The following is a 12,174-nucleotide window of genomic DNA, read 5'->3' on the forward strand; positions in this document are numbered from 1 at the left end:
CTGCCAACCAGGACTTTGAACTACCCGGAATAAACAGCACACCTTTCTTTCCATGAAACACCATCCAGAAAGGGAAACGCGGAGCAAAGGAAGAATGAACGACCAAATGGAAGCGGGGGTTGAGTGACAAGTTACAGTGAAAACAAAGCAGCAAAATTCCACGTGCGGCTGAGGCCACTGGACATGACCCTTACATGTTTTCACCATGCCCGTCAGGGCATCGCTGAAGCCTGAGGACTGGGAGGCAAATATCTTCACATTGTAGTCCATTCCACTGAGAAGGTTCGTGATAAGAATGGTGTTAATGTCAGCTCCCACAAACGTTTCCAGTGTTGGGCCAGGAACTAAACAATAAAGAGAATATATTTTAGTTACAACAAAATATGGAAAAATAGAGGCACTCTTAGTCAAACTGTACTCAATCAACTGCTTTTCAGTTGCTTGGGGTTATACAGCAAGCAGACAGCAGGGCTGAGGTTTGAATCTGGTCTCATCTAGCTCTAAAAACTGCTGTGCTAAAGGTTATGTTTAGGGACTTCATCCTTTCCCCAAATACAGTTTTATCCTTGTGCTTATTCAAAGAAGTTGGTCCACCTCACAGTCTACCATCTGCTATATGGTTATGTACTATGTTGTAATAGGCAATGGAGGAATTTGTCCAATTAAAGAAATAATTCTTGGCTGGGTGCAGCAGCTCACACCTATAATTCTGGCACTTTGGGAGGCCAAGGCAGGTGGATCACCTGAGGTCAGGAGTTCAGGATTTCAAGACCAGCCTGACCAAAATGGAGAAACCCCATCTCTATTAAAAGTACAAAATGAGCTGGGTGTGATGGAGCATGTCTGTAATCCCAGCTGAGGCAGAAGAATTGCTTGAACCCGGGAGGTGGAGGTTGTAGTGAGCTGAGGTCACCCCATTGCACTCCAGCCTGGGCAATAAGAGCAAAATGATATCTCAAAAAAGAAAGAAAAGAAATAAAGAAAGAATTCTCAATTGCCCCTTCTAAGGTAACCAACAGTCATAGCAAATTTGATCCTGGAGACCAGGCCATACCTTGCCACTTGGTCAACCGGCATCAATGTTACCACTGCAGTTTTATCTGCTCCCTTTAGGATGTTTAATACCAGACAGATAATGCTCTTATTCCAAGGCCCTTGCTTAGGTGGCATTTTCAGGCCTTTATGTTTTCACCTCTCTTTCAATCTAGTGGGGTCTTTAATGAAGCATTAAACCCACTCCTTGCTGAAGCCTATACAAATTTATTTACCTCCTGCCTCCTCCCAAACATGCTCATTCTTTAAGAGCTTTAAGTTAGTTACAAGTTCTCAAAATACTCATCACTTTCCTCCAGAAGCCCCCTTCCAACAATACATTTATGGTTCTCTATGTATGTGTTAACTCAGTAGCGATTTTCCCATGTTCCACACATACAATGCAAATGACCATACATGTATATTTCTCCCACTTGGCCTAGAACAGGATTTCTCAGCCTCAGCACTATCAGTATTTGGGACTGAACAATTCTTTATTCGGGGAAGAAGAGTATTGTCAACTGTAGGATGTTTGGCAGTACCCATTAGATTCCAGGAGCAAGTCCTCTCTTGCCAGTTATTACAATCAAAAATGTCTCTACTGGGGGGCAAATGACATCAACACGAGAACCACTGGCCTAAAAGAAAGCTTTTTGTGCTTAGAAAGCCTGATCAATATTTGTAAAATGATCCAAAGAACAAATTAAGCAAGACTGTCTTGCAAATTAACACATGCTTCAGGCCTTCAAGCAAACACGTCTCTTCAAGCAAAGAGACAAAAACATTGGGGATGGGTCCCAAACAATGAGCCTGGAGCAGGCTAGTGCATCCATGTTCTATTCTTACTATTTTATTTTCCTGGCTTATAAGGATGTTTGTCTGGAGAAACTGGAGGTGGGAGTATTTGTCTTTTAGGCCTGAAGACAATAGCACCTGGATAATTGGACAGAATAGAAAAGCCTGAAAAGTGATATAGGGCAAGAACTGCATCTCAGATAAAAGATTTAGACTAATGGAGTTTTTGAAGGCAGGAAGTATTTATGGTTTATTATTATTATTATTTGAGACAGGGTCTTGCTCTGTTGCTCAGGCTGGAGTGCAGTAGTGTGATCGCAACTCACTGAAGCCTTGACTTACTGGACTCAGGCGATTCTCCCACCTCAACCTCCCAGGTAGCTGGGACTACAGGTGCACGCCACCACACCTAACTAATTTTTGCATTTTTTGTAGAGACAGGGTCTTGCCATATTGCCTGGGCTGGTCTCAAGCAATCCACTCTCTTCAGCCTCCAAAAGGGCTGAGATTACAGGCATGAGCCACCATGATTTTCCTGCCAAATTAAGAAACATGATTAGAGATGCCCTTTCTGCTGAACAACTAGAGTACTGCAGGCTCAGGTCTAGAAAACTGAGAAGACCCTAATAACCAGACAGATAATGCTGATTTTAGTCTCCTGTTTAAACTTCGTGAGACTGCTAAGAATGGGGAGATGGTAGTGTAAGAGGTGCTGGTGCACACAGTCTCCTCTTCACAGGCATACAGACCAAGGGTATGATTGCTTTCTACGTGGATCATTCTCATGCCTTCAGGATACAATGATGTGGGAGGTAGAAGTGAGAGGGATCTCTTTATGGAGGTGGCTAAGAGACTGGTGGAAAAGCATTTTACTACCGTAATGAGTTTTTTCCCCCCTATATAGTTTCCAAACTGGGGAGACTAAGAAGTTGGTAAATGAAATTTTTCAACTGATCCAAGAAATAAGAGGTAGAAGAGAACTTTGAAATTAGAGATTCCAAATATTTAGAACTTATATCTTCATTGAACTTAAAGCTTCCTATTCCTATAAGTCAAGGTTTCCTTAGGTTGGTTCCCGGTCTGGGGCATGATTAGATCAGTTATATACCCAATATATATTCTTCTAACTGATGTGCCCAGTAGTTTTTTATGTGATGTCATAGTTTCATCATCCTGATAACATATACCCTATCACTAACCATTCTAAAATACTTTATTTTTCTAAAACAAGCAAGAGGTTCTCCCTACTTTTTAAAAAATACAAGCAAACATAAAGTGTTATGAGAAAACAATTTATCTTAAAAGACATTTTAAGTGACTACTTATGATATCAATATTATTTACAAAGCACTACTTACCACTGACAGGTTTGTAGACAATTCTGTAGCCCTTCACTGGGGAGGATGGGGGATCCCACGTAATGCGCAACCGGTTATACCATTCCTCAGACACCCGCAAGTTCTGGGGCCCCGACGATGGCACTAAGCAGAAAAGAAAAGGAAAAATAGGGCTTCAGTGTAATTTCCTTCTTTATGTCCTATACTATCGTCACCAAAATCTAAGACATCATCCAGCAAAATTAGAAATATTTAAAAGTGAAAGTGCCCTGAAACACACAATGAGAAGCCTTTGAGCATCTGTGGTTGTTTTTCCTTTTCTTTTCTTTTTTTTTTTTGAGACAGAGTCTCTTTCCGTCACACAGGATGGAGCCCAGTGGTTCAATCTCAGCTCACTACAAGCTCCTTCTCCTGGGTTCAAGCGGTTCTCCTGCCTCAGCCTCCCGAGTAGCTGGAACTACAGGCGTGGCCACCATACCCAGCTAATTTTTTGTATTTTTATTAGAAACGGGGTTTCACCATGTTAGCCAGGATGGTCTCAGTCTCCTGACCTCGTGATCTGCCCACCTTGGCCTCACAAAGTGCTGGGATTACAAGCGTGAGCCACTGCACCCAGCCTTTAATATTAAATATGTGGAAAATAATTGCTCTTATGACAAAACACTTTTACTTGAAATTTAGAAGTCTTTCAATGTTATTTGGTTTCCCCTTTTCATCAGTTTCAATTTCAAGTATAATCAAATTGAATCATGTTTATTAGAAATGTCTGTCTCCGTGCCACTCTGTTATACTAAGCATATGTGGACAGCAATAGAGGGGGCATGTTCATACAATGTTAATGTTGATTATTCTCAGAGGTAAAATTCTAATTTCTTTTGCTTTCATCTTCATATTTCCTATATTGTTTGACATTTTATATTATTGCTTATTCATTTTTTATCCAAACATGACAGTCATTTATATGGATGACTATTGTAGATGTTTACACATTTTGTCATTATCATTTTATTGTTGATAAAACTTAGTTGTGCTGGCCACTGCTTAGATCATCCACTAACACTTCAAAAGAATTTGACCATATAGAGACTGTTAGGATGTAACAGCATTTCTGTAACAAGATTTCAGCCCTGCCTCCATAGTGATAATCTTAAAATATTTTTATTTAAAGACAAATAATAGCAAGTATTTACCTTGATAGGTAAATACTACCTGATGTTTTCTTTAATTGTTGCTTAAATCTGTGGTTTTGGTTTTCGAACATTTATTTAGCAGCAACCTAACAACATATGCTAGAAATTCCAATGCATAAACCAAATCAAGATGCCAATGTATTCAGAAGGGTAGAGTGAAAAGTTTGAAATCTCCCTATAGCTCTGCTCTTCTATTTTCCTTCTCTCCTTCCTCATGTCCCCTGGGGGAAAAAACAATATAGCAGCTCCGAGAGCTCGCAATGCTCTGGGTGACCTTTAGCAAACGGTGCAGGCTTGGTGGGAGTCTGGGTGGGGGCACATGGCACAGGAGGAGGGAGAGATGTCAGCACTGTTAAATAAGGAGATGAGACCTATTTACCCGGCTGAGCAGAATCAGGACTCTCGGCTTCAGAATTTTAATGATTTGCACAGACTTAGTTGAAAACACCACACTTAGGTGCCCAGGCACAGAATTCAGCCCTTGACACCATTTTGAAACTAGCCACATGTCACTCTTTGGTAATTATGATGGATAAAGATGGTCACAGAGTTTTTGACACACCTTCCATTGACAGGTGGGGCGATGACTATTTCTTTGAATCTGCGTAGGTTCTATCACTACCTTAACCAATAAACAGACTGCAGCAGAAGTGACACTAGAGTTTTCATTTTCTGCCTTTCGGAACTTTTGCTGTTACAGTCTTGAGCTGACATGTAAGAAATATGACTGCTGTGCTGGAAAGACCACATGCAATAGCTTTAAGACTAATGGAGAGAGAGAGAGACAGACAGACAGACAGACAGACAGACACAGCTGGGTCCAGCCTGCTCACCACCCCCACCAAGATGCCAGGCATGTGGGTAAAGTTGCGCTGGACCCTCCAGACCAGCACAGACCACAAGTGAACACCACCAGGTGACACTAATCAATCCCACGTGGAGTAGAATTTCCCAGCAAGCCCTGCCTAGTTTCCTGACACACACAATTGTGAGATGTGATTTAAATAAATAAAAAAAAGGTCATTGTTTTAAGCCATTAGGTCTAGAGCAGTCTTTATGCAAGTATAGACAATCACATCAATAATGAAGAAAATGAAGACTCTGTATTCTAACCAAGGGTCAAATGCATCTTTCTCATTTGACAACCATGGCCAATCTGTCTTAAACAAGTGTTGCCTGATGCCTCCGTGTCACCCAGCACTATAGGAACTTGGCATGCAGAGGTGAACAGTACTGATGAGGCCCCAGGTTCTCACCATGCTTGCCTTGCAGGGATGGGGGACAGACAGTGAGCAAATACATGAATAAATAAGAAAATACCAGAGAGTGATTACTGCCATGATATGACCCAAAGCAATGAACAAAAAGGACAATATCATAGACAGTGGGGGCTACTTCGCATCGGGTAGCCAGAAAAGTCTGAGGAGGTGACATTGAGCTTAGACCAGGATGACCAGAAAAATTCTGACATGCAAACATCTGGGAAAGCACATTATATGTAGAAGGAATCACTAGAGCATGGGGCCTAAGGGCAGGAACAACTTCAAAGAGTCCCACGGAGAGCAGGAGGGGAGGTATGGCTGTGGGTATGGCTGGGGAAATGGCTAGGAGGGGAGGTCAAAGAGATCAGAAGGCTCCAGGTGTTAGAATGATCTTTGAAAGGCATAGGAAGGGCATAGGATTCTATCCTGGGTACAGCAAGAAGCCATTTGGAGGCTTAAAACAGAGGTGCAGATTATTTACCTGCTGAAAACTTCCTCAAGCTGTTACGAGAAGAACAGGGGATGGCATGAGTGGAAGCAGGAAGACCTGACAGGAGGCTAGTATACTCATCTGGATAAGAAAGAGTGTGGCTTGCATAAAAGGGAATGAATTAATGGCATTTTCAGCAACCTGGATGGGATTGGAGACTTATTTTAAGTGTAGTAACTCAGAAGGGGAAAACCAAACATCATATGTTCTCACTCATAATTGGGAGCTAAACTATGAAGATAAAGGCATAAAAAGGATATGGTGGTGGACTCTGGGGACTCCAGGGAAAGTGTGGGAAGGAGGTGAGGGATAAAAGACTACAAATTGGGTCCATTGTATATTGCTCTGGTGATGGGTGCACCAAAATCTCACAAATCACCACTAAAGAACTTACCCATGTAACCAAACACCACCTGTTCCCCAAAAACCCATGGAAATAAAAATAGATAAATAAAATAAAAATAAAAGAGAAAGTGTGGTTTGGACTAGAGTGTACCTGTTAGATGAAGAGAAATTAGACAGGCATGTAGAATACATTTTGATCAATCAACAGGATCTTGATCAATTAAATACTGGAAGAGAAAGATGCAGTGGTTTTTCACATCTTCACTTCCACAGAAAAGGAAACTGCAGCCTAGAACAGTTAAGCCATTTGCTCAAAGTCACATAGCTTGTGTGTGTAAAGACAGGATGCAGACAGATTTGCTGTTTCCAAATCTTTTTGTTTCTTCACTACAATCTACTGTATCTTTCAGGGTGCATTGCAGGGGACAAGCATTTCCAATTAGTGAGTTGGATTATATCCAAACGGAGAAAGCTTCAACTTACAGGTTTTCCCAGGGGCAGAGACACTGACACCTTCTCCATCTGTGTAGATGGGAGTCACTGTGACTTTGTATTCAGTATCAGGAAGCAGAGACTTCAGAAGGAGATTGTTCTGGCTTCCAGGCACCATAACCTGAACAAAAAAAGCAAAGGACCGTGGTCTTAGACAGACCCCTGCTTCCACCGATTTGCTAATGGAGCATGACTTTAGGCATTTTGAAATCAAAAGCAAAGAGATGCGCTTTGAGAGTGAGTAGAAAAGAAAGGGCATTCATGCAAAAGCGTTTCTCCCTGAAATTCCCATCATAGTAACCCTTAGTTTGTAATCAATTAATACAGAAGGTTTAAATTTGAAGCTCTTAAGCTCTAAGGAATATTCTCTCAACATCTTCTTGGCATTTGTAAAGTATCCAGAAAAGAGAATAATGGCCTGTTTAGATAGCAGGTGATTATGGGTTGGGAGAGTTCATTCTATAATCAAGCCTGCTGCTTATCATGTTTTATTTTACTTAAGTATCCTTTTGCAAAGTCAGCCTTCCATTCTTTCCTCCTTCCGAGATAATCAGACCCCAACATTTTATTCTTTCAGTTAGAAAGGATGGATCCTAGCCAAGAGCAACAGAACCACACATCAAAGCCAAGTTTTCTTGAGTTGAAGCATATTTACCAGCAACGCTAAAAAGTGCTACAGCTTTTTTATTTCTGAAAGGAGTTGTCTCCCTCAATCTAGAATCACCATCACTCTGTGTTTAAAAGGCTCCCCCCCCAAAAAAAATGCAGTAGTGGGGTCATCACACAAGTGTGAGTGCAAGGCACCATGTGGCAGCTGTGCGAACTCTGCCACCTCAAAAGAATTGTATGGACCAGAAAAGCCACATGTTCTCAGTGCTGAAACCACAAAACTTTCTGTCTGTGCTCCAGGGTGAGAAGCTGGCCCATCACCGGGCCATTTAAAGAACTTAATCGTGGCTGGAAAAGTGCTAGGATGTAAGAACTGACTCAAATGGGTTTAAGGGAGTCACAAGACCAGGACAGCTGGAGTTACTTTTTGATTCAAGTGCTGGGTAAAATGCCAGCAGGCAAAGGGCGATGCTGTCTCCTTCTGGATGAAGAAAGAAACCTATAAATCATGGAATAAGCCCTAGAAAGCCTCGAGTTGAACTCAGAAGCAGCTGTTGCTAAGATATTGCTAAGATCTTAAAAGTAATATTTTAATTATGAAACAAGAAAATCTGAGTTAGGTGAATTTATACCAGATTAATATAATTTTGATCCTCATAGGGAAGGGCCATTGAAATGTACAGGTCTGAATTGATGCGTGGACTCGGGGTCCTGAGAAGGAGATCTTTAAAAAGGAGCTCTGCTTTATTCCAGAGTGAGTGAGACGACCCTGGCACTAAGAAGGTGTAAAAGAAGAATTGGGGTTGCCCTGACTTGCATTACTCTATCATCATAGCTTCCCTCAGGGGGTTTCTCTTACATGTACCCCCTCTGGAGCGGAGCCTGGGCATTCATTTCAATCTGTCCATCTAGCAAACCACCCATGCTGATGTTAAATAATCTTCTCTCAAATTGAGAAGCACATGGCCTTGGGACTAACCAATTAAATTTAGCATGTGGACTATTAAAAAACAGTGTGACTGTTTTGGAAGACTCGTTAGCTTGCCACGAAGTAGATGCTGTGATTTATAGTACTAGGCCTCCCTTACCTAGCAATTACTATGTGCCAGGTGCTGCCCTAAGCATTCTAATATAGTATATGCAGATTGAATAACCCTTATCAGAAATGCTTGAGACCAAAAGTGTTTTGGATTTGAGATTTTTGTTAGATTAGGAAATATTTGTAGTTGCATAATAGGTATCTTGAGTATTAGACCCAAGTCTAAACACAATATTCATTTACATTTCATATAAACTTCATATACATGATCTGAAGATAATTTTATGTAATATTTTTAATGATTTTGTGCATAAAACAAAGTTTGTGTTAATTACTTCTCTGTAAAATTTCCCACTTGTAGCATCATGTCAGTGCTCAAAACGTTTTGGACTTTGGAGCATTTCAGATTTTGAATTTCAGGATTAGGAATTCCCAATCTATAATTCACTTAATCTTCACCACCTTCTGAAGCAAGGGGTATCATCACATTCATTTTACAGATGAGAAAACTGAGGCCCAGGTAATTATTGAGAAAAGAGCCATACTGAAACCCCAAGAATCTTGTCTGGCCTTTCTCCCCTACTCCACAGGACTGTACCACTTGAACCTTTTTACCCTATTGATACTTATTCTCAAGAGTAGAAAACAGTCTCCTCTTGGGTATGCAAAGTTCCTCTTACTTGGCCTCTGCTTGTTTGGACAAAGCAAAGTAAAAAGATGTGCTCCGACTAAAAACAAATGCTGGAGGTCAGAGCAGATGCTGGTTTCATTTATAAAACAATTCTGTAAAAAATGCTCATGGTTACATGGGATGCAAATAGAACCAGTGAGCTTCATGCTTTTACTTTTTTTTTTCAGAAATGCAGTTTCATGTCTGGCTCTAATATCACCCAAAGCTTTTCAGAGCAACCTGGACTACATCCAAACAGCTGTTCCTGCAGTGGAAACAGGATTCCCTGCATCTTGCGGTGCTCCCATTTATGAAGTTCCGTTCTAGACAGTGATTCTCAAACTCTCTGTGGTGAAGGACTAGCGGTTGGTAGTGGTGGTGTCATTTTAATTCCCATCCATTGCAGACCAGTATTTGTAAAATACAATAAAACCAAATGGTTAGAAAAGTGATCCTGTTCTTGGATTATTGCGGCAATATCAAATAACAATCAATGTTTTTAAAATGTTAATCTTAATATCTGAACTTATTGTGTAGGAGATTGAGCCACACTTTGAGTCATTTTACTCTAGACATATTCTTGCAACCTAGAATTCAAATTATAGCTACAGATTTTTACATGTAGGCTCTAGAAAATTCTGAAATCCTGACCAGCCTTTTAAAATAAATGAGAGACCTTTCTACCCTGACAACAAAATGTCGAACGATGTCATTGCTGCCCCTCCCTATTCTAAAGCAGAGTTGAAATTCAAACCTTACAAAATATTTGACAAGTACTATAGTTTTATTTCCAAGAATTCAAAGGTTTTTTAACCTAGAAATATTTGATATATTTAACTATACCCAGAAAGTATATAAATACTTCATTTACCTCACCTGGAAATGTAAATTAAATTCTCCTTGTTTTACATATATTTAGCTGAACTTTGGTCTACAATGTTATAACACACAGTGTATAACATATGCATACACTACTGTCCAACTTCAATACACAAGCTTATCATTTCTTCATGTAAATTTAATCAGCCTTTAGAGTTAAGGAACATTTGGTATTTCTCTTATCTTGACACATTTCCTTTCTTGCTTTCATAATATGTCTTAGTCATCTGTCTTTCTGTGCCATACATTATTATTTTAAGAGGTCATTTGGTCCATGTGATTTCAAGACCCTTGAACTTTGAAACAGAACTGCATCTGCCTGTCTGCCTTAGTTTCATAATCTAAATTTACATGTTGTCCACTTTGTGTCTCCAATTATAACACATTACATTTGTATCACAGTAACACTTCATAAAACACTGATATAAATTTTCAAATAACCCTCAGGTGTGTCTTTGAGAAGGTGGCTATAAATCAAGTATGTACATACACTATTTAATTAAAATTCTCGAAAGGAACTTGATGTTTAAAGAATTCTACACTAGTTTCTTCTGTATATCAAAAGAGGGAGAGAGAAAGAAAAAATAACTTTGCACAGTAAATAAGCACCACCAAATTCATCAATATTTTTTATTTTTACTACAGGTTTGTTTAACTGGGTCAGAGAGTTTAAGACTTTTGATCTTTTTTTCCCTTCATCTAGGTGTCCAAGTATTTCAAAAATAAACAGTGTGAAATGAAAGAAACTAGGAAAGAAAAAATTATCTAGAGACAACTCAAAGTAAATATTATTATTTTACCTTGCATAGCTTACAAGTGCATGCATGAGATTAAATTGTTAGTCTTTCCAAATTAACAGGAATAATTCATTATGAAGCTTAATGTATTTCTTAGAAAGGATAAAAAACAAACAGCAAACAAACCAAAAAAACAAAAAGCCTCTCACTCTGGGAAGTTTTTATGGGTCTCATTTTTAGAAACTAAATTACAATATGAAAAAAATAGCAGAGAAAATAAAGTATCACAAGTTTTATATTTAATTACCATTCCTAACCACAATTTGATTTTTTTTTTAATTTTCCAGTCATGAATCCTTTGAAGTATACGGCCTAGGTCAATTTGTAATTCAACCTATTCTGTTTAAGAATCCATTAACTTTTCAAAAGTGTTCCCAGATCAATGTCCTGGCCTTCTGGCTATTCACAGTGGATGTGGCTCTTCTTGGGACTATTACTGTGGCCTGTAATACTTCCTCCAGCAGCCAGAAATGAAGTACTTTCCTTAAAGGATTTTGGGCTCAAATAGTTGTTTATATAAGCACAAAAATAAAAATAACTTTCCATTGAAGGCTTTGTGAGTGAGGAAGGGAAAGGAATGATAAAGTTGCACTTGAGCAGTCATGTATTTCATAGACTTCTTCCCCAGAGTGTCAAAAATAATGCAGCAAAGGGCAAGAAATGCAAGTAATGAGCTAAATAAACACATTTTATGACTCAAAGGAAAAATTTCTTCTGGATGCATACTGGAGTTATCTGATTTGATTAGAAACATGTCTAGGAAAGAATTTTCAAGTTCTAGACTAAAAGGAATGACGTAGTATAGAACACATGTGACGGCCATGAGTAAAAGTATACAGGCCATGATTAAGAGTATTATCATTGATTTTGGCTCTGGGGCTAGATGGCAGAATAGGAACACCTTTGGTCTCCAGCTCCCAGCAAGACCAATGCAGAAGGTAGGTGATTTCCGCATTTCCAACTGAGGTACCCGGTTCATCTCACTGGGACTGGATGGACAGTGGGTGCAACCCACGGAGGGCGAGCTGAAGCACGCCTGGGAAGCACGAGGGGTCGGGGAACTCCCTCCCTAGCCAAGGGAAGCCATGAGGGACTGTGCCTTGAGGAACAGTGCACTCTGGCACAGACATTATGTTTTTTCCACAGTCTTCACAACCTGCAGACCAGGAGATTCCCTCGGGTGCCTATATGACCAGGGCCCTGGGTTTCAAGCACAAAGCTGGACGGCCATGTGGGC

General features: G+C 39.9%; 1 protein-coding gene across 10 annotated transcripts in view; it reads right to left on the reverse strand.

Moving 5' to 3' along the window:
• The window catches only part of COL14A1 (collagen type XIV alpha 1 chain), a 389,701-nt gene that overhangs the window by 140,192 nt on the left and 237,335 nt on the right, over nucleotides 1-12,174 (reverse strand). For 8 of the 10 annotated variants that reach the window (XM_035277299.3, XM_035277297.3, XM_035277300.3 and 5 more), the window contains 3 exons: nucleotides 6,935-7,064; nucleotides 3,186-3,308; nucleotides 195-344 (listed from right to left, as the gene is read on the reverse strand). In XM_035277299.3, coding sequence (XP_035133190.3) covers nucleotides 195-344; nucleotides 3,186-3,308; nucleotides 6,935-7,064 — 403 coding nt within the window. The remainder of the gene's footprint in view (nucleotides 1-194; nucleotides 345-3,185; nucleotides 3,309-6,934; nucleotides 7,065-12,174) is intronic. The other 2 variants (XM_054246787.2, XM_078353267.1) reach the window with 1 other exon arrangement.

The sequence above is a fragment of the Callithrix jacchus genome, chromosome 16, assembly GCF_049354715.1.
Source record: "Callithrix jacchus isolate 240 chromosome 16, calJac240_pri, whole genome shotgun sequence".
Lineage (NCBI taxonomy): Eukaryota > Metazoa > Chordata > Mammalia > Primates > Cebidae > Callithrix > Callithrix jacchus.